General features: G+C 41.9%; 2 protein-coding genes across 4 annotated transcripts in view; one reads left to right on the top strand and one right to left on the bottom strand.

Moving 5' to 3' along the window:
• CRYZL1 (crystallin zeta like 1) overlaps positions 1 to 17,444 on the bottom strand; it is a 28,650-nt gene extending 11,206 nt beyond the window's left edge. The window contains exons 1-7 of one of the 2 annotated variants that reach the window (XM_035115547.3): positions 17,379 to 17,444; positions 14,370 to 14,438; positions 12,700 to 12,777; positions 10,336 to 10,408; positions 7,259 to 7,303; positions 6,101 to 6,169; positions 1,346 to 1,479 (exon numbers count right to left, since the gene is read on the bottom strand). In XM_035115547.3, the coding sequence (XP_034971438.1) occupies positions 1,346 to 1,479; positions 6,101 to 6,169; positions 7,259 to 7,303; positions 10,336 to 10,408; positions 12,700 to 12,777; positions 14,370 to 14,432 (462 nt within the window). In that variant the 5' untranslated portion in view covers positions 14,433 to 14,438; positions 17,379 to 17,444. Of the gene's footprint in view, positions 1 to 1,345; positions 1,480 to 6,100; positions 6,170 to 7,258; positions 7,304 to 10,335; positions 10,409 to 12,699; positions 12,778 to 14,369; positions 14,439 to 17,082 lie in introns of both variants that reach the window. The other variant, XM_035115546.3, reaches the window with a different exon arrangement.
• A 615-nt stretch (positions 17,445 to 18,059) lies between these two features.
• The window catches only part of ITSN1 (intersectin 1), a 90,968-nt gene continuing 84,397 nt past the window's right edge, over positions 18,060 to 24,630 (top strand). For both annotated transcript variants that reach the window (XM_035115543.3, XM_035115542.3), the window contains exon 1: positions 18,060 to 18,364. The gene's annotated coding sequence lies outside the window, so the exon portion shown is untranslated. The remainder of the gene's footprint in view (positions 18,365 to 24,630) is intronic.

Below are 24,630 nucleotides of genomic sequence, written 5' to 3'. Positions count from 1 at the left end.
GCCTGAAAATGTTGTTTTCAACACATTTCATTCAATGGGAAAATGATGTATACTTTAGGATGCTTGGAAAAAACCACCATGTCAGCAATAAGTCTGAAGTTTGGTATGCTGTACATGTAGTCCAAGATACAGGGATAACTTGGAAAGTCTGGACATTTTAAATGTTGTCATTTATTGACCAAACTTCAGGTCCGGAAATCTATGTTATTATCTCCAGCAGAGAGCAGGCGTACTCTCTGCTGCATGCAGATAGATGCATGAGAGTTTCTTTTTTTGAACGCTTTACATAGCCTTGCCTTGAGGGCTTCCAGTGCAAAAGGAAGCACACATCACATTTTTTAATCAACCTTTTATGAAATATACTACAAATAGCTTCTGGGGAAGGGGGCTTCTCAGCTAGACCTGGATGCAGGTGCTACAGATGGCTGCCACCGCTTCTCCTCCCACCACTGATGACCTCAGCAATAGCAGTTAGCAAGAAGGATCACAGAGCTGGATGGGGTCTGGTCCAACCTTTACTCAGTGCAGAAAATCCGCAGTTACAGCATCTCTTTAGCCTCTGCTTGAAGTCTTCCAGGGAGGGAGAGCCTACTACCCCTTTAGAGAACTGGTTCCATTGTCAAACTGCTCTTACAGTCAAAAGATTCTTCTGATGTTCACCTGAAATCTACCTTCCCATAACTTAAAGCCAATAAATCTAGTCCCGCCCTCTGGAGCAGCGTAGGGCAAGTCTTTCCTTTTAGTATACAACAGTTCTCCAGGCATATGTTGCTATTCTCTTCTCTAGTTCCTTCAATCTTCCCTCATAGTGGGATCCCCAAAATGCCAAGCATAGGGCTGGTAAAGCCTTCTTTCTTCCCTTCCCGTCAGGTGATAGGGAGGGGAGAAAGAAGCTTGCCTTTTGGTTGCAAGCAGAAGAGTCTCTTTTGCTGATGACATCTGCAAAAAAAAAAGGGGGGGTCTGCTTGCTCTGGCTGCCGGCGCTGTTCCCAACAGCAGACAGGCTTGTACAGCCAAACTCAGCAGGATTTTAAAAACCTCCCAAGGCGGGATCATCTATCTACTTTGGCTTTGAGCCCAGTAAGGAACAGGGGAGTTCAGCCAAAGTATAATTGAGCCCCACCCTGGTACCCATCAGCTGATTTGGTGACACAACCTGAATGACAAGTGCGGGTGGTTTTGGGGGAAATGGCCTTGTGGGCCAAGATGGGTCCATGGGTTCCTGATGTGTCAGAAAGAGCACAGGATAGAAGACTTTTCAAGTCCATTCCAACAAGACAAATATATACTGAATAGGAGCTTAAGAAAAGACATAATTGTTTCCGAAGTAGTTTCTTGTACCTACACTTGCTCCATCCATCACCAGAACAGTTTTTCCTGGAGTGGCGTAGGACAGGTAATGTAGAGCTGTATATGCACGAAGACCATCACGAATGGTACCTGCTGCTTCAAGCCAGGAGACCTTTTCTGGCTTACGAGCTGTTTCAAACCCGGGCCGGGGGGGGGGGGAACAGACCAGAGATTTTAAAAAGCAGGGCTGGCGCTTGCCTACTTTAAAACAGAACCTTAAATTTGTTGTTTAACTTAACAGACTATACAGTATTACAAAATAAATAAATAAATGTTGGTCAGTGTTCTCCTTCCTCCCCAGAAATAAAAATTAAAAGAAACATATTGCAGAGATAGAAAAGACAGCATGGGTCTCCTCAACCCAGTCATATAAGCTTGCAACATTAACAAATCTATTAGCTTTATGTTTTAAACTGTTCACTGGTAAAGTGTGACCATATTTTTATAGCGTTATGGTTTCTCAGTGAAAGGGATAAAAGCCAGAATATAAACATTGGGTTGATTCAAGTAATTACTGTACATTTTTTATTGTAAATTGTTTTGTTTTGAAATAAAGATTTTCTTGATTTACAAAAATATGTGCAATGTCTCTCGTAACATTTTTACAAATCACTTTCATTTGTTGAGACATTGGGAAGAAAAGGGGGAAAGAGGTAGAGGGGGAAAGATGGGTGGGTGTGGGTTGGGTGACGATGTTTCTATTTTACTTAATATATAATTACTGTACATTTAAAAAACCTTGAAATTTTTGATCTATATATATATTTAAGTGCTATGGAAGATTATGCTTGGGAATAATATCATTTTGAAAAATGAGGCTCCTAAGACCAGCTTCAGGGTTCTAAAGTGGGAAGTATAAAACAATAAAAACAGGGAAAGGGAAAAACCAGAACTTTATTTGGTTAAGGTGAGGTCCGGAAAGACAGGCTATTTATTAGCCTGTTTGGTTACTTAAAAAAGACATGGGGCAAGGTATTAAGTGGGGAACACAGGGCAGGATTCACCTAAAGAGCCTCATCAATGGAAGCACAAGGACTTCTGCTCACACAATGGGGCTCCCCCCCCCACTGTGCCCCCAAATAAATTGTCTCTAGGTTGGGAGAACCTCTCAGAACAGCAGGAAGAGAAGAGGATTATTTTATCTGACATACATAGAAAAGCATAACACTAAATTCTGCCCAGAGTTTTGGGATATTCAAAATCAATGTGAAACGCGCAAGGAGATTCTTAACACTACAATGAACACTTCCACACCTTATGACAGGCATAGGTAAACTCGGCCCTCCAGATGTTCTGGGACTATAACTCCCATCATCATTGACCACTGGTCCTGTTAGCTAGGGATGGTGGGATTTGTAGTCCCAAAATATATGGAGGGCCGAGTTTGCCTATGCCTGCCTTATGGTTTAGATCAGTGGTGGCCAAACATGGCCCTCCAGCTGTTTTGGGACTACAATTCCCATCATCCCTGACCACTGGTCCTGATCGCTAGGGATGATGGGAGTTGTAGTCCAACAGCAGCTGGAGGGCCAAGTTTGGCCACCACTGGTTTAGATGGTTAAGTAATTTGGGAGCTCTTAACTCCACACTTGCCTTAGTGTATGTTGGGTCAGGATCAAATTTATACTGGCAAGTGTTACGCATGCCTGCCTTTTCTGGAATCCTCTAAATACTGTTTTCTTTTTCCAATATTCCCTTCTCTTTGCCACTTCAATGTTTTTCAAAGTAAGCTTAAAAAATGAATACAAATCCAAATTACTTGAAAACCTGAATCTGGATAGCACAATTACATGACATAGTAAGTTGAGAAAAAATTATTACCATAACATCTATTAAGAAGAGGCCAGATTTGATGAAGTGAAGGGCAGTGAGGGCCAACCAAAGTTGTTAACCTTTTTTATGGTTGAAGCTGTTGAACTTTTATTATGATTTTACTCCAAAGTTGTTGACTTTGGACATGCCAGGTGTAGAGAGACTTAATCTAATCAGCCTCCTTACGTATCATCAGTGGAAGGTTGGGTTTTGCTTAGTTTTATTCTTTGAGTCTCTTCCATAACTGAGAGAGGACAAAACGTCTTTCATTAATATGTGTATGTAGATGTTGCCACCCACTTCTCTGGGTCAGTTCCAGTAGCTGCTGTCCATTGGGACCGGTAGGTTAGAAGGCAGCAAGTTCAGCAGGAGGTGAAGTCAGAGCCAGTGACAGCCAGAGCCTGTAATTCTTGTTTTGTCTCCATCCTCCTCCCTGCTGAGACTAAGAAGGAAGCTGGCAGGCAGTGCCAACCCCATTTGATTAACCAACTAAGATTTCTTTAACTGTGTGAACAGCCCTATGAAGGCATGAGTGCTTGCAATCCACATTTTCGGGCAGCTGCTAGCAGTCCTTTATACCAGACATCCCCAAACTTTGGCCCTCCAGATGTTTTGGACTACAATTCCCATCTTCCCCAACCACTGGTCCTGTTAGCTAGGGATCATGGGAGTTGTAGGCCAAAACATCTGGAGGGCCGCAGTTTGGGGATGCCTGCTTTATACAGTCATACCTTGGTTGACGAACGCCTTGTAAGTTGAACGTTTTGGCTCCCGAATGCCACAAACCCGGAAGTGAGTGTTCCGGCTTGCGAACTTTCTTTGGAACCCGAATGTCCGCCGTGGTTTCTGCGGCTTCCGATTGGAGCTTCCTGCAGCCAATCGGAAGCCACGCCTTGGTTTCCGAACACTTTGGAAGTCGAACGGACATCCAGAATGGATTCCGTTCGGCTTCCAAGGTATGACTATATTAGAAAAGCTAAACAGAGGAATTCCACAATATAGTGAGATTCTTTGTTATCCAGCAGGACTTGCAGGACTCAGACATTTCAGTGTTATTTTCCTTACTGTAGCCCCCTCCTTAATGCACTGCATGCGAATTTTGAAATTTCCCTAACTTTGGGGGGGGGGGGACCTACTTGTGATGCATTTTGTGGGACCTGCTGTTGGAAAAATATGAACCCTGCTGGGTTTACAGCGATGATAGTAAAATTTTCTGGGTTGTAGCCAAAGTACACAGAGTTGATTGTTTTAATGTTTCTTTTTCTGTTGCCCTTTACCTTGTATTGAGTACTACAAAAGATAGCTATAGTTTCAAAGGATGCCGTTCTGCTGTTGAACTTTAGTTATACAACATATTCAGAAAGGTTTGTGTTACACAAAAATATAAATATTCCTGCAAAGGCCACAGTCACAATCCAGCAAGGAAGACAAAGCTGCAGAAGCAGCCTCAGATGCCTGCAGCCATTGCAAAATGTACAACTGGATGCATAACTAACTTGCATCACAAAGGCCACCCAGGACCCAATGATCTGGCAACTGCAACTTTTTAATGTACATGGCAAAGCACATCTCCACCTGGACTCCTAGTTGAGTGACTTAAGTTTACAAGACTATAGGCATGTTGGAGCTTATGACATCATTGTCATGTTGAGTAACATAGAAACAACAGACTTATGATTTTGTCTGATGCCAGATAGCAATTAAAGTACAAAGCTAGGTGTGTGGAAAACTCCACTGGATTCATAATTGTATGCAATTCTTCAGTGACACCACAGGCCAGGGAACAGGGCCCTGCAGTAAACACAGGGTTAATCCCTGCCCTCCTATCAGCTAATATCCCCAGTGGGGAAAATGAGGGCTGGAGGTTGCCCACCCCCGCAATAGCATCTCTCCTAAAGGGAATCTTTCTGAAACTTTCTGAATCTTTCTGTGAGGGCATCTATTGATGCCCTCACAGGAGGTTAGATTTGTAGATAGTTACAGGTAGGTAGCCGTGTTGGTCTGACATAGTCAAAACAAAATAAAAAATTCCTTCCAGTAGCACCTTAGAGTTTCAGTGTATCTGAAGAAGTGTGCATGCACACGAAAGCTCATACCTATGACAAACTTATTTGGTCTCTAAGGTGCTACTGGAAGGATTTTTTTATTTAGATTTGTAGATAAATTATGATGATACGTTACAGTTTGGATCATAAGATTTTTTTAAAAAATTCTGTGACACCGTTCTAGATTAGCTTTCTCCAATTCAGTGTTCTCCCAAAATTTTGGACTACAGCTTCCATCCTTGACTATTAATCAAGCTGATTGTGGCTGATGGGGACACCAGGGGGCACTAGGTTGGACAAGGCTGCTCCAGATCCTTGGTTGAGTAGACCCTTCCCCTAGTGCTCATGCAACATTTTATAGAATGACGATAACTTTGGATCCAACCCAATGCTCTTGACCTTTTGGATTTGCCTGCTACTTTTATTTATTTAGTTTAGTTTAGCTTGCAAATGCACGTTCTAACTATTGCACCAGAGAAAAACCAGGATGTCTGGCCTAGAATAATCGAAGAAGTTTGAATAGAATGCAAAGCTCAAAGCAGGGTTGGACACCGCTTTCAGAAATGCTTGCTTTTAGAATTTAAGAGTAAATCAGCAAAAATAGTTGAGTGAAGCAACAAGAGGAATAGCTTAGGAGAAATGAAAGGGGTGAGTCAGCTCTTGTGGTTTCTGTTTGAACATTAACTCACTGAAAAGTATGTATTGCTGCAATTTCTTTAGGAAGAGATAAATTGTGCAGCATTTAAGGCGTCAGTGTAAGACACTACACTTCTGAGGACACTTGAGCATTATTTACAAATAAACTGCAATATATACAAATAAAACAAATTTGACTTTTGTAAATAGTTAAGTGCTAACTGGGTTCCATGTGGTGCTTAACACAAGATACATACCTAAATAATGTTCATGAACTAGAACAACTTCACACAAACCAGACTCTTCTGAATCCAGCGGTAAAATTCCTATGAAATCAAAACAAAACCCTTCAACTCAAACCACATATATACTGTATCACATGTCAAATAAGAATTGCATTTCTAAGGGAAGGCTATAGTCCTAACTTCACTGACCTGGGAGTAAGACCCACTGAATTCAACAGGACTTGCTTCTCACTAGATACATTTAGGATTGTGCTGTTCATCATTACTCAGCATATCACCTTTAGCTTCTGTCACCTCTATGTAATGCAGCTGGAAGGGATGAAGCTGTAAAATTTGCACGCTCTACCCTAAGTGTCGCTGTTGCTGTGATAACAGATTGGCTCAGACTCAAACACCTCTTCTTTGACCCTTTTATGAAAGAACTTGATATGTCTTCAACACTTTAGGTAAAGTTTTAAAGGGAATCTAATCACAGTGCTCTGTGGAACCAATGAGTGATAGTTATGGAACTCAGTATTAATGAAATGAACATGTGCAGTTCCAGGAAGCTTACTCATGAGAACATACCAAAGCCTGCCTTAGGGCATGTTCAGACTAGCAGTTTGTTACACTATCTGCTCACAATATTGAAGTAAAGAGATGATACAGGTGGATAGAAGTCCAAATCGTATCGGTGAATCATTTTCACATAGCTAAAGGATCGCCTTAATATAGCTAAGTTTTGACTTGACTGCTAACAATTCCTATGTATTCTTCCATACAAAATTTATCACATCAATGCATCATGGGGATTCTCATAAAAAGGCAAATTAAGACTTAATATTTAAGAAGTAAAAGAAATCTAAAATTTCTGATTATTTTAATTTGCTATTTGTTCGCATGTAGCCCCATGTTGACATATACAATTTGGATGTAGAAGCCCAGGTTCAGATCTGTGCTGAGACATAAGGCTCATTAGCCTCGGACATGTCACCATCCCTTGGCCTAGCCCCTCACCTCTGTCACAGTGTTACTGGGAAGCTAAAAATATGGTTGTGCTGTCTGGGGCTGATGGGAGCTTTAGCCCAAAACATCTGGAGTACACCAGGCTAAGGAAGACTATTCTAACCCAATGCAGTTCTTTCACTTAAAAAGTATTCACTGCTTAGATTAAAAAAACCTGCAACTTACCGACTACCTCATCATGTGGTTGAAAGAAGGTCACTTTATTTCCAGCTTGAACAAAGAAAATAAAGGGATTTAAATAACAAATACAAGAGAAATTACTATACTTTGAAAACTGTATTTGTAAAACAATAATTTACAAGCAGATGTCAGTGATGAGGTAGTGAAAGTCCATGTTATGAAGTAGCAGGAGGAAGGGTGTGGTGGCACCACTTACCTGATCTCCTGGCAGCAGAGTTGCAGCTGCTTACCAAGGTGTGAGGGTGTCAAGGCTTCATGGAGGTCGGTGCTGTGAAAACACACCTCCAGAGCCAATGAGGTAGTTCTGTTGGCAACGCTGGATTAGGGCAGTGTGGGCTGTTCCCCTGCACAGGGTGCTGAGCCAAGGGTGCATAAAATAATACAAATAAAAAAACAGGAGGGGGGGGGGTTCGGCCCCTGCCTGTAGGTGTGTTTGAACAGCACTAACCTCCCTGCTGTTTTGCCCCTCCCACTAACAGGTAAGCAGCAACTCTGCTGCCAGGTGATCAGATAAGCTCTATCACCCCCCCCCCCCGGCTGTATCCATGGAGGAGGAGGAAGGGAAAAAAGGACTTCCTTTGGTTTGTCCCAAGCTTCTCACTCTTCCACTCTATTGAACTACCTGAGGTTCTAGTACTGAGGAGAAAAGCTTCTTTCTACTTTCTCTGCAACATGCATAATTTTATGCACCTCTGTCAAGTCCCCCTTACAAACCTTATTTTATAAACTAAAAAGCCCCAAATGCAGGACAGATGTTTCAGCCCCATAATCATTTTGGTTGGTGTTTTCTGAACCCTATGTATCCTTTTTTTGAAGCACAGCAACCAGTACAGTACAGTATTCCAAATGCGATCGCACAACAGATTTGCATAGTGGCATTATTATGTTGGCAGATTTATTTTATTCAGGTTTTTTGTTTTTTTGCACTTGCTTACAGTGAATCACATTTGCTATTTTAATGCCCATTTACCTAGTTTGTTCTTAACCTCTTGATGTTATCAGCAAGCTTGGCCATCTCACCGTTTACCCTAACTCCAGCTCACGCTTAGTTTAATAACAGGAATCTGCCCTACATTTTTCATGGTGAAGACAGATGGAAACCATTCAGTTTCTCTATAGTCTGCTTGTTTTCCTTTAGCACACTTCTGACTACCTTGTCATTCAACTGCTTCCCTAGCTGGTTTCCTGCTAATAATGTATTTAATTACATTTTTTGTTCTTTCCATTAGTGTTATTAGCAACGTACTCCTCAATTAATTGTTTTAAATGTCTGCTTGCATTTATTTTGATGAAGTTTGTGCTCCTTTTAGTTCTCCTCATGTTTTCTTGCCTCCAATAACTTCCTCAACTCTTAAAAACACTGTTAGCCACCTGGCCTCAGTGGTATCTTTCCTGGTCTGTAGTATATATTCTAGCTGATCTTCTTTAATGTGGTTTTGAATAACTTCCATGCATTCTGGAGTTATTTGACCCTCTTTGCTTTCCCTTTCAACTTCCTACATAATCAACAAACAGAAACCAGCTGCCCTGCAGAAAGGTACTTACAAGGGGAAAAACCCAAGTGACTCTTTCAAATGAGATAAATCACAAGGCAGCAGAACCTGGGGAAAAACTCTTCTGTCCCTAAAGCACAGGCAAATCAACACTCCCATACAATTATTATTATTAAATTTGTATACCACCTTATACCTGCAGATCTCAGGGCAGTTCACAACAATACCATAACATAGAAACACAAAATACATAATAAAAACAAGAAAAACTCAATAATCTTTCCCCTCCTCGACACATTTTAAAAGGGGATTCATTGGATGTTAATCAGCCAAAGGGAAGTGTAACTGGGTGTATCTGCATTCCACTCAGGATCCTATCCCTAGTTCCTAATTTCTTAGAGCAGGGCTACACAACATGTGATACAAGAGCCAATAATTTGATAAAGCTCCTGTTTATTCTGTCTATCTAGGACTGTGAAAGCAGTCAGGGCATGGTTGGTGGTCTCTGTTTGACTTGGTAGATCACAAGTTGGGCAGGTCTGTCTGAGGAGAGTGGGGTGAAAAGAAACAGCTAAATGCAAAAGCAACATTTTCCTAACTTCTACCAGCCTCAACCAATGCAAACTTAGTTGACAGGAGGGTCCAGTTTAAGGAGAGCACCTGGAAGGGATGGTTTCTCACCTCTGTCTGAGCCATAATAAAGCAGACCATAGAACAGACTCTGGGGTTTTCTAGATGTTAAGAGATCAGGAATGCTTCAGTAGAGCCTGGAGGCCATTGTCACTTCACAGCAAAAAGGGCTTGAACCACATTTGAAAAAGGAGTCCTGTCGTGTCCTTTGGTAAAAGTCTTTAATAATGGACAAGATGGCGGGGGATGAAAGGAAAAGGAACTCTAATGCCTTTCCTTGCCACCCAACTCATCACTGAGCTTGCTGTGTTTGCAGAGGGCAGAGCAAGGTCAGGTCAGTTTCTCTGCTTGCGAGATGAGTTAGTAGGGTGTGGATTTCTGTGGACCCCCCCAATTATGTCATATGACCAGGAAACAGGAGCCAAGAATCTTGCAGATTCTGCATGTTTCATTCTTCATGCCTTGGGGTTCTTTTAATGGGGATAAGTTACAGGAAACACACTGTCCCCTTTCTCCCAAAGCCTGTAGGTGCTTACTCATGTATTTTGCTCAGCCATGTGCCAAGTCACTTCTCTGCCTCTCTTCAGATGTAACAGAAAGCCACAGATGAAAGTCCTTGACCTCAACGATAAGGTGAGATTTTCATACTCTCACAGTTCTAGAACCCATAAGACATGTTAATATTTTCCCGGAATTCACAAACAAAATATTTCTATGGAAGAAAGTAAACGGAAGCACTTGGGAAGTCAAGAAGCCCTAATAAACCCAGCCATTAACAATCAGCATAGCCCCACTGTGGCTTATTTCTTTGCCACACTGTATTGTGACCGAATGTTAGGAACTGGTTTTCATGTTGAAAAGATTAATGGGGTTCAATGTTTACAAGGCATTTTTCATTGCCAAAGAAAACAGCAACATTATACTAATTAGTATACTCACTCTCCAACACAACACCAGCAATTTCCCTCCCAACAGGTAGAAACTCCTTCTTGATCTTGATTTCTGACAAAAGCTAAGTCAAATAATGGTTAGAATGCCTACTGTGAAGAATAATAAATGCTGAGTACATATTCGTACAGTTAAATGCTATTACGGCCTCCCACCAAACATTTAATGGCAGATTAATACAGTATAGTCCAGTAAGGCTGAAATCATACACACATTTTTCTTGAAATAAGTTCCACAGGAACTTAGAGTAACATGATTAGGATTGCAGTATAAATCTAACACATTTGAAAAATACTAACTTGACTGTGCTATGGAACCCCAGGTCTTCACAGTTACCATGTTCTGTCTTCTCTATGTATAAAAATGATTTTAAAATGATTTAGTAGTTTAGTTATTTATCTAATTACTTTGCTTTTATCTAACATCCTTTGCTTTTAATAATTTTAATAAATCATGTCATAATGGCAGTAACACCTGGCAAAAGCCTTAGTTTTCCTTGCTTTGTTCCCCTCTCTATTTTATTTCTTCTTCAATACAAGATAAAATGGTTCATGTTATGGGCAGGCCAGATATCCATCTAAAGCAAAAAAAACCACTAATAAATAAAAGAAAAATCACACATAAATCAGCTTTTAATTTTTAAATTATGTATTTTAAAAAAAAAACACAGTTAGCTAGAGAAGTTCTAAGAGGCAGGTAAATGTATTAAGACAGGTCTTTATAATGCACACATTTGTATACCCTTAGCACAGCACACTAGATCTAATCCTAGAAGTGATGGGGTACATGTTGTCCAACTGATTTCTAGAACTATGGGACCATAGAACTAATCAGTGTACCCGAGAGGGTGCTTAGCTTTAAGTGTGGGCAGATAGCATTCACTTAAGCCTCTATTAGAGCCAATTTATATGCAGTCCTGGGAATGCCTCTTGATCCAGCCTCTATGGTAGCTGAAGGAGGCATAACATTGTAGAGCAAGGATCATCCTTGCAATTATCATTCATATTGTGGAGAATCTCCACACCAACAGCAAACATTTGTAGCAGTGGGATGCAAACTTTGCAGGAAACATGGACAATTCACTGTCAACTATGCCTATCATGTGGACCAACTCTAATAATGATTCCACCCCCACAGCTAGTAATGGCTGTAGTGGTATGGAAGCCAGCCATTTGGGTCTTAGAATCCCCCCCTTCATTTATACTACTGTTTTACATAGTTGAATAAGGTAGATTTCAGTAAAAGGTGATACTTTAGTTGAAAAAAGGGCACCTGATATAAATAGCAGCTACTTTAACTGTTGGACCAACATTCAGGTAGGTAGCCGTGTTGGTCTGAGGTAGTTGAAACAAAATAAAATAAATCCTTCCAGTAGCACCTTATAAAAGTAAAGGGACCCCTGACCATTAGGTCCAGTCACGGATGACTCTGGGGTTGCAGCGCTCATCTCGCTCTATAGGCCGAGGGAGCCGGTGTATAGCTTCCGGGTCATGTGGCCAGCATGACTAAGCTGCTTCTAGTGAACCAGAGCAGTGCACGGAAACGCCGTTTACCTTCCCACTGGAGTGGTACCTATTTATCTACTTGCACTTGACGTGCTTTCAAACTGCTACTGGTAGGTTGGCAGGAGCAGGGACCGAGCAACGGGAGCTCACCCCATCACGGGGATTCGAACTGCCGACCTTCTGATCGGCATGCCCTAGGCTCAGTGGTTTAACCCACAATGGCACCCACATCCCACAACTTAGAAACCAACTAAGTTTGTCATTGGTATAAGCTTTCGCGTGCATGCACACTTCTTCAGATACACTGAAACAGAAGTCACCTGACCCTTACCTTATATAGTGAGAGGGTGGGGAGGGGTATTACTCAGAATTATTACCCCTCCCCCCCTCTCACCTGACCCTCACCTTATATAGTGAGAGGGTGGGGAGGGGTATTACTCAGAATTATTACCCCTCCCCCCTCTCACTATATAAAAGGGTCTGGTGACTTCAGTTACAGTGTATCTGAAGAAGTGTGCATGCACACAAACTAAGGTGCTACTAGAAGGAATTTTTTTATTTTTGTATATAGAGAGTTATGCTGTAAATTATAAGGGTGTCTCTGTTACCTTATGCCAGAGATGGGAAACCTGTGGCCCTCCAGATGTTGTTGGACCGCAACTCCCCCCATCCCATGCTGGCCGGAGCTCATGGGAGTCGGAACCCAACAACACTTGGCGGGTCAGATTCACCATCCCTGCCTTATGCAAACAAAACTGCCACCAAAATGGGTGAACAGCATTTTGATGTATTTGAATCAAAGAGCAGGTCCATAGGTTCAACTTTCCAAGAAGTAAAATAATACAAGTACCTTATCATTGATCCGACTTAGAGCACAGGCTTTAACTTGCACTTTCACATAGTTGTCTCTTGCGACAGGAAGGTTATCCTAAGATTGAATTGACATGATTCAGGACAAGTAAGTACGTCACAACTAGGTATTTCAACTTAACTGATTTTGCGGATAGAGTTCTTCCCTTTCCCAAGATTACAGTGTGAAAGGTAGCTTAGTGGTAGAGCATCAGCTTTGTATACAGGAAATCCCAGATTCAATCCCCTCCATTTTCATGTAGGGCTGGGACTGAACCTCATGTGAAATCCTGGAAAGCTGTTGCCCATCAGTGTAGACACTACTTAGCTAGTGAGGCCAATGATATGACTCAGCAAAACAGCTTCCTCTGTTCCTATGCACTGTGTTGCAATCCTATTCTGCAAAGGTTTATAGCTAGATTATGTATGAGTTATAACTAGGGAATGACTTTAGTAACAATACACAGAATGCAACACACACACACACACACACACACACACACACACACACACACACACACACAAATGAACTAAATTCTACAGAAATCTTACACAGAGTTCTTCTGATTCAGGCAGTTAATTCAAAGTTTCCAAGTCACTTTCCTTTTTGAGAAGGAAGTGAAAAAGTTACTTTATAATAAATCCAGAAAAGGGATGCTGCACTGTATGCAATTATTACAATGGGTTGTAAATTATAAATAAGTAATAAAGCTTTTACAATTCTGATTGTATGTCTGATATTTTTTCCTCCATCTTAGGCTCCAGTCATGAACACGTATATAGGGTTGTTCTGTCAGTCAAAAGTGGAATGCATGTTTTAATATTTCTGGTTCTGAAGCTATTTTCTCATGTATTTTGTTAACTGGATTGAGAAACAAATAAAAACAACACCAGTTACTGCATTCAGATGTTTCAAAGTTAAAAAAGATAATTTGTTTGTTGTATAATTCCCCCACTTTGAAAAGCTTTAAGTCAAATCTAAGTCTTTCTTCATAACTCAGGGCTAACCCATAGTTTGACAAACAGGTTTGTGGTTCAGGCTCACACTCTCTGTCCAATTTCCTCTCTCACATCATGATTTAGGCAGACGATAGTTTATAATTAGATCTGAACTAGACAAATTATGGTGTGTTCAAACTACAGTATAGCTCACCTGCATGCAGCACTTGGAAATCCACTTCAAAGTATGACTTCTAATTCTGCCTAAATACAGTTTTATGCTAACCAGAAAGGAAGGGAATCTAAGCTTGAGACAGAAAGTGGAGCACGCAAGTCCAAAGCACACAACAAAGGCCAAACCATGGGTTGGCCATTATAAATCAACTGAGATGGGATGGCACTTAGATGTAATGCTAAACCATGGTTTAGTATTACAAGAAGAAGTCTCCCTCCTCTTCTGGAGCTAGTACAAAGAGAGTCGAAGTTTCTGCTGCTGTTTTAGGTTAACTTTAGCTTAGCTTGCCATTTAAACCAAAAACTATATTTCGTCTTAACACTTAGCTGTTATCAAGACATTTCATAAACTATAGTTTGAAGTTGGCTTCTTTCAACTAGCCACAGTTTGTCCAAGATCACATGAGATGGCAAGCTGTCATTATTCTAAAACAAATTAAGGCATCACATATTTTAGACGCGTATGCAGTGTTATATTTCTTTAAGCAAATAACTTACCTTCTCCAGGAAAACAAAACTGGCCTCTCCAGATGAATTCTGCTGCCAATATAAGCCTTTCATTCCGACCTTTAAAATATAGAGCGGGAAATGAAATACCTAAATACACATTTAGGCCAATATCTAACTAATCAGTTCTGCTAGCACAAGCACTTTGAACTGAGCAATTACACTTCTTCTCCTTCTCCTTGTGCCCCCGTCCCGCAAATCTGCTCTGGAGCGTTGAGGGAAAACCCAGAACAAATTAGGTGAGAAAGTTTGGTTGGTCTGCCAAAAGTGCTTGCACTAGGAACTGTTTCATTAGATACTTCCAATTGTTTCTAAATAGATTTCAAATAAAAGACTTTATATCTAAAGACTTTATATGTTTTGTATAGGGATGTGGGTGGCGCTGTGGGTTAAACCACAGAGTCTAGGGCTTGCCGATCAGAAGGTCGGCGGTTCGAATCCCCGTGACGAGGTGAGCTCCCGTTCCTTGGTCCCAGCTCCTGCCAACCTAACTTTCCTGCATTACAGGGGGCTGGACTAGATGACCCTTGTTGTCCCTTCCAACCCTACAATGATTCTGTGATTCAATGACTGAGCAATACAGTGGTTCCTTGACTTATGAATTTAATCCGTTCCAAAGGCACCTTAGTAAGTCGAAAAATTCGTAAGTCGAAAAAGGCCATTGGAAACGCGATTTCCCATAGGGATGCATTTGAAACGGAAAAATTGTAAGTCGAAGCAACCCTATCTAAAAATCCGTAAGTCGAAAAATCCCTATCTAAAACCGCAGTGGTTTTTTCCCGGATGTCGAGACATTCGTAAGCGCGCGGCCATTACCGCCATTCATAAATCGAAAAATTCGGTTGTCGAGTCGTTCGCAAGTTGAGGTACCACTGTACAAGCAACATTTTTTTATTGGAAAAGCCTGCTTTAGTAATGTAAGTCTTGATCAGCAATTATCAAGGAACCCTGATAAACTTCTTAGTAACTCCAAGGGGACTCCCAATCACAATCTGAAAAACATTTATCTGTTTCTTTTAGTTTCCTTCCCTAATTCAAATATACTTCATGGATATACATTGACTTCTTAACTGTAGAGTAGTTTATTACATTACAGCATGTTTGGCTTAGTTCTGGGAAATCTAAGAAAGAAACTCAAGTTACTGGCTTTAGGGATAAATCACCATCCGTTTCATTTCACTCGTCTAAAAAAGGGAACAACACTAAGTAATGCAACACTAGGTTGCATTATTATACTAACTTGCCAAGGAGAAAGCCTCATTGTACTCAATGTGACTTACTTCTTAGAAAAAAATATATAGGACTGCAGTACGAGAAATTGAAAATTAATTGTAAAACATTTCTGTAGAGTTTTACCAGGAACTCAAACCTTTATATTTTTACGATCACCATTTATTCCAATGGAATGAACAAGCTTTACCCAGAAGTATTCTCAGCTTGGCTAGTAACTGATCTTTTTTCTTAAAAGCACAAATCCTGAAGAGCATTGAGCATAGCTCTTCAGGATTCTAAGGTGTGCTCAGTTTGTACGATTCGATGCCCAATGCCAGCCATCTGTATAAGCATAGTTCGTCAAAAGCTAAACCACAACTCTCTGCAGACAAACTGATGTGGAAAAATGAAGTGATGGTATGGTATGGCACTTGAAGACTACAGATAGGAGCAGCTTGTGATGGGACTAATAATTATCTAAAATATGCATATATACACAAGGAAATGGAAGGTGGTGTATATACACAGCACCTACCGGTAATATAATTTGTAAATCTGAGCTATTAGTTTTTACTTCTAACGGTTAAGATGGCCCACTTAGTAAGCGTTATTTATCTGAAACCTTTACTGTTTCTTGTGCATTTCATTCATCCTCAATCCTGTAACTCCTCCTCTTCCCCCTCACTCTTAAGCACTTCTCTGTTACTTATCCAACGTACCCTATAAAAGCACAATTCTGAATAAGTGAAATGGCAAATTTGTTGTGCATGAAAGGATATTTCTATGTCTCAGTTGGAAATTTCTGAAGATATCCTGTTTTATTCTAAGCAGGGCAAAATCTACCTGTGGAGCCACTCCTCTTAATTTCCTTAACCTCTGATGGGAAGTGGGCTGTGAGCCAAACAAAGCTTTTCAGTTATAGGGCCTTGTTTTTTTGCATATTTGCCAGACAGGGCCGTCTTAAACACCCCTGCCGCTGTGGTGCGCCGGATCTCTCTGGCGCCCTCCCGCCCCGTTTCCCAGCGCAGTGGGCGGGTGGGCGCAGCTGCGCGGCGGACCGGCCAGCCAGCGGGCAGGCGCAGCTCGCGGTGCCTTTCTGGTGGGCCGGCGCCATGGTGCCCTGCGCCACCGGGGGTCTACCTAGAGCCAGGCCTGTTGCCAGACACTGGGCTTAATGCCTTTTCAGCACCAGGTGAAGTCCTTTCAATTTGTGCCAGCCTTTTAGACATTTTACACAATACTTCTCAAAGCACATTTATTCAAAGGTTCAGCTGAGTTCCATTCAATGGGACTCACCTTCCAATTAAGAGAAGCGTTACTGGTGCATTGTGTTTTGCTTTAGCAATCGCTAGCATGTTTTGGAAATTCTTCTTTTTAATTTTTTTATCCTATTACTGCATTTTTAGTCTATGCTTCAGCTCTATTCTGACGAGAAGGGTATAACGAGAAGGGTATAAACCGTTACATAAACAAAATAAGCAAATGCCCCTACCATAGTGCCTGCACTTTACTGGGTCTCTTAAATGCACAATTGCAAGATCTTGATTTTCATCCCACCACCAGCTAAAGGGAAGGATATGAGATGAGCAATAGCTGCAGGGAACCTCCCAAGCTCAGGAACCTCGCCCTTCTTTAGCAAGACTGAAAAGAAGCGCGGATGCTGAACAGCTACGGGAGGTCAAAGAAGGACGGCTGCAGGTCCCGAGGGTTCCCTCTGCCTCACGCGCCCAGCCCCTTGCCCCGCTCCAGCAGAAGAGACCCTGGTGGTTGTCATGACAAACCCATTACCTCTTCTTAGGCCCCTCTCTCTGATTCTCGCGGGAGCATGAAACCTAGCTTGGAAAGCCTTAGAACAGAGCTGCGCAGAAACGCAGGTCCCAATTGGCCAAAACGGCTGTCACTCTATACGGAGGGCGGGGGACCGAGGGAAAACGAGAGGAGCCCTCCGGAGCGGCGCGCTCTAATCGCTTCCCGACGGGAGTTCCTGGCCTGTTAAAACTACAATTCCCAGCAAGCCTTGCAGCACGGATTGCCTCATTGGTCCCAGCATGCAGCGCCTCTCCAATTACTGAGTGGGCAATAAAAAGCCGTACTAGGCGTGTGAGAGACGGGATAAGGATGGGAGGCGAGTCAGGTTCGCTACGGTCTCCTTTCAATAAGCATGACTTTCGGAACACCAGGCGTGCGATTAACTCCTTATGCTTCTTTCTCGTCACATCCAGCCTAGTTTGGTTCCCCTTCGTTGCTAGCGGCCGATGCGAAACTTGAGTGCCCTCCTCGGCTCTCCCTTCACCTCGCGCCCTTGGGCTTATCTCTTTCCCAGAGCGCGCTTTTGGCGACCAACTCCGTAGAATGTTTCCCTTTCCTAATGGTGTCTGGGCGCGTCCGTCATCGGGAGAGGGGTGGGATCTCTGGGATGGGCGAGGGCTTGGTTGGCTGCCTCAGGATTTGCGCCTCTCTTTGGGTTGCGCAGTCAGGCGGCGGGTGTGCGAGAGAGGGAGAGCCGGGCAAGTCGCTCTCTCTTTCCCTCTCTCCGCCCACACGCGCCTCCCCCACCCCACTCCGCCCGAGACAGCGACGGTGACTGAGGCGGCGGCGGCGGCGGCGGCGGTTAGCAAGAGCAGACGCGGGCGGGGATGGTGCGTCTCGGGGAGGTGGTGGCCTTTGCCGCTGCTGCTGCCACCGCTGCCGCGCCGGTTGCTGCTGCTCATCCCGCTTCCCCTCCGTCCTTGCTGTGGGGGTGAAGAGGACACCCGAGACCCGACAGAGATGAGGTAGCGACGTGAGGCGGCGGCGGAGGAGGGGACCCATGGGGCCGCGGGCCAAGGGGTTCGCCAGCGGGCAGGGAGAGCCCGGGGGGTCACCCTGGTGAGGGGAGCGCAGGCGCGCTGGGGAGAGCGAGGCGGGGAGGGACCCCTCCACCAGCCCCAGCGCACGCGCGCGGCCCTCTTGCCCTTGTTCGGGGTCCCCGCATTCGCCCCCGCTCCCCCCGCCCCCCCCGCCTGCTCTGTTGTCATTCCCAATGTTACTCCGGGTTGCCGGCGCGTTTTCCCTCCCTCCCCCGGTATGATTTTTGTCGCCATTCTTCTCTCCCTCGGTCCGCCCCATAGCCTGGCCCACCCCCCTCCATTGCCCCGCGCCCCTCTCCTCCTCCTCCTCCTCCCAGGCGCCTCCCGCGCCAGAGGAGGGCGATTCGTGGCCATTGACCCGGAGTGTGTGCTGGGAGCTCTTCGCCGGCGGCCGTGATTCCCTTTTAAAAATCTCTTCCTAATGCTGGTCTTCTGACGCCGATAGCGGCGCCTTTGATTTCGTCTCCTGCTCCCATCTTTTTGACTCCTCTTATTTCATAGAGGTGGGGAATATAATATATATTTAGCGCAAGCAGAAGGGAATAGTGTGCGGGGTGATGAGCGGGCCCTGCGTGTGTGGGGTGGGGGAGAGAGCTTATGCACGGCTCGGGCAAACGAGATTTCTTTGCCTGCAAAAGCAGCGGACGTCTTTGTCGCGCCTGTTTTAACAAACACGCTCTCGCTCGTGTCTGTTTTAACAAACTCGCCGGCAGACTGTCGGTGCGAAGAGATGCAACGAGAATCCGAGGTGGAGCATGCAGAAGTAACTTACTTATACAGTAGTGTCCCTGGCTGAAATTGCTGCGCGCGGGCAGCCATGGTTTCCAAAGAGGAATCTCCGACAGTGACATTCTCTGACCAAAAAAAAAAAAGTGTCTGGATTTTCGCATGAGGTTTGGCCTTGCACTTTCTAGCCCATGCACCTTTCTTTGGCCTTCACAACCCTGTAATGAAGGAAACATGTCCTCCACTTCAAAGATTTGGCCTTGGAAGAAGTAAGGTCTTTATCATGTCACTTCTATTTGCTCTGAGTTTAACAGCAACATTTATTTGATTACATTTGTCCCTATACGCAGTCTTCATCTTGGATGTGTTTTCCTTCTGGGAAATTGACTACTGAGAACAGGCTGCTTACCAATAATACTATATTAAATAATTTCTTCTTGTAGGCATTCCCAGCTGGAGTAAGTAATGAAACAGCCATGAAAATGTGACATAGTGACTTCTTGCTTATAGCCATCCTTCACAAACAGTAAATGTTTTTTGGCTACTTGTTAAAGACAAATACTGTATATCCAATTCAGTTTATTATGCCTGAGGGTAAGACCAAGGAAATAGTTAAATTCTTAGATCTCTTATGAAACTGTTTATAGAGCTCCTTTGTCAGGATTTAAGATGTCAGTATGATGCTGAAGTCCAAAGAGATAATTACCTAGATATTAATACTCTAATCAAAGATCTGGGATTTATAGAGCATCCCAAATTAAATACAGTGGTACCTCTAGTTACGAACTTAATTTGTTCCTGAGGTCCGTTCTTAACCTGAAACTGTTCTTAACTAGAAGCGTGCTTTTGCTAATGGGGTCTCTTGCTGGTACACGATTTCCATTCTCATCCTGGGGCAAAGTTCTCAACTCGAGGTACTGTAACTCTTCCAGGTTAGTGGAGTTGGTAATCTGAAGCATTTGTAACTCGAGGTACCACTGTACTTATAAACAGTACAGTGGTACCTCTACTTACGAATTTAATGCGTTCCGAACGCACATTTGTAAGTCGAAAAAAATTGTAAGTCGAATCCCATAGATTGGGAGAAAACATTCATAAGTAGAAGCAACCCTATCTAAAAATTCGTAAGTAGAAAAAAATCCTATCTAAACCGCATCCAAGATGGCAGATGGAGCTCCATTTGTAAGTAGAAAAATTCGTAAGTAGAGTTATTTGTAAGTAGAGGTACCACTGTAGTGTGTTGCAAAATGTTAAAAGCTATATTGAGAGTGAATAGCAGGATCACAGTATGCTCTAGTCTAGAGGCTGGCTGTTGAGAGGTACTACCTAGCTTCCCAATTGACACATCCCAGCAATGATAAAAGAGAAATATGTACAGAACTTGCTGGGAGTTTTCTTAATGTGATAGTAAATTAACATCCCTCCCACATGTCTCAAGGTAGCCCTCCAGGAAAACTATTTTAGTAAGGGCTCTTATTAGTTGGTTTGACCCTTATATTCTTAGTATATACTTTGTAGAAAATATTGAGGGTAAAATAGGTACTGTACTGTATTGGAAAGTTAAATATGATAGCAATGGATTCTAAAAAACAAGGCAAACAACAAGGCATGTTCTTGGGTTAAGAAATGACTGTGGCAGCTTAGTGATGGGAAAAAGGAGAGAAAATGGCAGAAAAATTAAATTCTCGATTTTCTATCTTTGATACTGATGACATGAAAAATATTGTTGAACTAAATATGTGGAAATAGTAAAACATAGACCAAGCATTAGGAAAGCCTATTGGTAAGAATGGTACAGGATACTTGGCAAGATTTCAGAATTTATTTAGCTGCTCTACTGCTGAAGCTTGGGTGGCTTACAGGAAGTTAAAGTAAATATAAAATTATATTAAAATAGCTGTAACATGCAGTAGAGTAAGATTCATTCATACCATAAAAATATATAAAATATCTAAAAGGCCCAAACAAATTATATAGCATCAAAAATAATGCAGGAATAGTGCCTGGCCAAGTTCTCCAGAGAGGGAATTAAGAGGCAGAGTGCCTTGACACTAAATTTGGTCACCACCTACCTTCTAATGACTAGGACCAGTAACCTAATGCCAAGCCAGATCAATTGTACCAGGGGGAGATTCTTTAGATACTCTGTTCCCAAGTTGTTTAGTACTTCAAAGGTTAAAACCAACACTTGACGTTGTCCCATGAGAAGACTGAGAGCTGGTGTCCGGCTGTCTGAGAATTGGAAGTTCCATGCACCCAATTTAGTTAGGAAACCTGTTCCTGTATTTTGCAGAAATTCTAGTTCCCAGGTGGTTCTCAAAAGCAGCTCCTTGAACAATACATTGAAGTACTTTAAATAAGCTGTCAACAGAGCATGGATAACAGCATTTTTTAATTGAACATTTTTCATAAAACAAGTTAATATACAGAATTGGTATAGAAAAGAGTAACTGAGATTCATACATGATTACTCTAAAGTAAGTTCTATTGAATGTATTGGAACTTGCAACATAATCCACACAGCCTTTTCTGTGGCTACCTTGCCCCTTCTTTGATGGCCTCCTCTTAAATTATGTGAATACGTAACTTCTTAGGAAGTTATTTGAACTCTATCAGCTTTGTTGAACTCTCGGTTTTTCCTATTTGACTCTTTGGAGTGTGTTTAGTCTGTTTGAGAGTTTTTATTAAAATGCATCTTCTCAAATGAGGAAATTGAATTACATTCAAAAAAGATATTTATAGCTGCTAGTTTAGAATTCAGGGGTGGCCAACTCCCAAGAGACTGCGATCTACTCACAGTTAAAAACTGGCAGTGATCTACCCCCCTTTTTGGGGGTTCAGGTCAAAGTTGTTGAGCTTTTTAGGGAGGAGGAAAGTCACATTTTGGAGGGTGCCAGGGCAAAAGTGTTGAGCTTTTCTTTAGGGGAGCCAAAGTTGTTGAGCTTCTTTGGGGGGAGCCATTGATCTACCAGTGATCTACCACAGATGTCCAGTGATCTACCGGTAGATCACGATCTATCTGTTGGACGTGCCTGGTTTAGATGGTCAGTTGCCGTTAGCTCACTGAAATGGTGAGAAGTGTTAGTCGTGACTAACAGGGCATGAGTTAAATGACAGTCTGGATTCAACTGCCTGCTTTTAATTGAGTTGTGTGTTTGTGTGCAGCTTCTTTGATTGTTTTTGACTGCTATCTACTGTTTTTTATTTGCTTTGAACTTTTTGGAAAATGGGATAGAACTTATTTTAACTTATTTACATTTCTATGCATGTTTATTTGAAACTAAGTATTCAGTAGAGACAATGATTTTGATCCTAGTCTCTAGGATTTATGTTTAGATTTATAGAGTGAATTACTGCTGGAGATCTCTAAATCTTGTGAGTTTGCATGTATAATGTATGTGCCTAGTAGCATGCACTGAGATATATGTTACTGATTCTCATCAGTTCCTGAAACTTAAGGAATAATAAATGAGAATGCATGCTTGTTGTTTCTGTGGTTTATAGTTAAGTATTACTTTTTAAATAAATCCCAACTTCCAGACCTGGTACTTCAAAAATGGTGTGATTAAAATACTGGAAGAAAAATTACAGTATCTCAACACTTCTGTGTAACTAAAAGTGGGACTGTTAGTTTCATCTGGATATAAGGGAAAGCTGCCAATGGCATGTGGAGGAAATGCTTATTTCTAGCGAGGCAGGCAAAAAGATGGAAATGGTCTAACTTAAAGGCCTCTTTAATTCAAACCATAGAACCATTGGCATTTAGGCTCAAGCAGCTCACAGACCGTTCGAGCTTGTGTGATTAGTACTTGTATGCTCTCACTTTGGCAGATTTACAGCAGTCATGTTTTCACACAGATGAGCTGTTTGAGAACAATTTCACCAGTGTATTAAGCCCAGAATCTTTGCTTCAGAGTTAACAGAGAAAGTGTTGCTTAAAACTGCAGTAAAAGGAATTGATTGTTTTAGAGTCTCTCTTTAATTGTACTCTAGTTGGACATTAGCTTTTTCCAAGTTTACTTGATAAATATTCAAATGTCTGTTTTCTGTGAGCTTTTTAAGAAGTAATAATTTACTCAGAGGTATGTTTCAAAGGAATCAATAGGGGATATCTGTAAGTAAATAGATGAAGCTCAGGGTTGGGATGCCAGTAAATAGATCTTGTTGTTGTTTAGTCATTTAGTCGTGTCCGACTCTTCGTGACCCCCATGGACCATAGCAGATCTAGAAAACAGCTAATAATTGAGACTGTGGTCCAGTCCAGATGTGATAAAACAAGCTGCATCAAATGAGCCACAGTTAAGACAAGGTTTGTTCTTGGTTTTCCAATCATAGCTTGTTTGAACAGAATATACTCTGATCCCTGGTTTTGATATATTGCTAAGCCAGATATATATTGCTTAGCTAGAAGGGAATGGGCACAATCTCTGCATTTGTGGTGGACCATTAACTATGGTTTAGCATAATGTATAAGCTTTGACATTGTGTTTTAAGGGTTGTTATATTTCAATACTCTCTACAACAACATAATCTATAACATAACATCATAATCTATAACATAATTTTATTGGTATAGTGCTCAAAATTCACAATATGATGAGACTTTAAACCAAATAGTGCTTATATGATGTCTTAAACTCAATATTGGTAGACATGCAACATACCAAACATTTCTAACTTTGCTTATTAGCATTTAGCTACATATTTTTGTTTATCTAAGCATACAATGATTGTTTGCATATATATGAGGCGCTAATTATGAAATATTTATTAGATGTATAGGGCTTCCACTTCTATATTATAGTACAAATATCTATCTGACCTGTATCTGAGGATAAGTTCTTAAGACCTTGTTCTTAAGACAGCTTTCTAAAGGTGAATTGTGAGTCTGAGATGAAGAAGAAGAAGAAGAATCTGGCAAGGTTCCTAAGACCTCATTAGACTTGCAACTTACCATTCCCACACACAAATATTATGTCTGCAGCAGCTTCTGGTTAAGAATGCTAACCTTTTTCAATGCAACTAAATGGCGATGGCTAATTATGAAAAGTTTAAAATAACTTAAAGCCTTAGTGACTACTCCTTGAATAGTGAAGTACCTTGGTATGTAGCTTCTGATCCTTGTTCTTTCTTTGACTTGATGATTTTGATAAAGTGAAAATAAATGAAGATTCTAGCTTTAAAACAGGAAAGACAGCTATTATATTAGACTATCATAATTGCTATTATGCTGTTGATTCACTCCTGTGAGTGGGAGCATCCCTGAGCATAGCATAACATTTTTAAATTTCATATTTCTTTTAGACTTGGGTTGGATTCTAATTTCATTTTCCATGGATGGAAAGATTCTTTCGTCTATGTATGGCTTTTGAATCCAGTGGAGGGATCCTGCTGATGGAAGTGGAGACTATTTTTGCTAATCCCTGTTTCCCCTACATAGACCCCCTTCCACACACATCGTGTGG

Source organism: Zootoca vivipara, chromosome 4, assembly GCF_965207765.1.
Source record: "Zootoca vivipara chromosome 4, rZooViv2.hap1.1, whole genome shotgun sequence".
Lineage (NCBI taxonomy): Eukaryota > Metazoa > Chordata > Lepidosauria > Squamata > Lacertidae > Zootoca > Zootoca vivipara.
The sequence above is the reverse complement of the archived record's forward strand: the minus strand, read 5'-3'. Positions and strand labels throughout refer to the sequence as shown.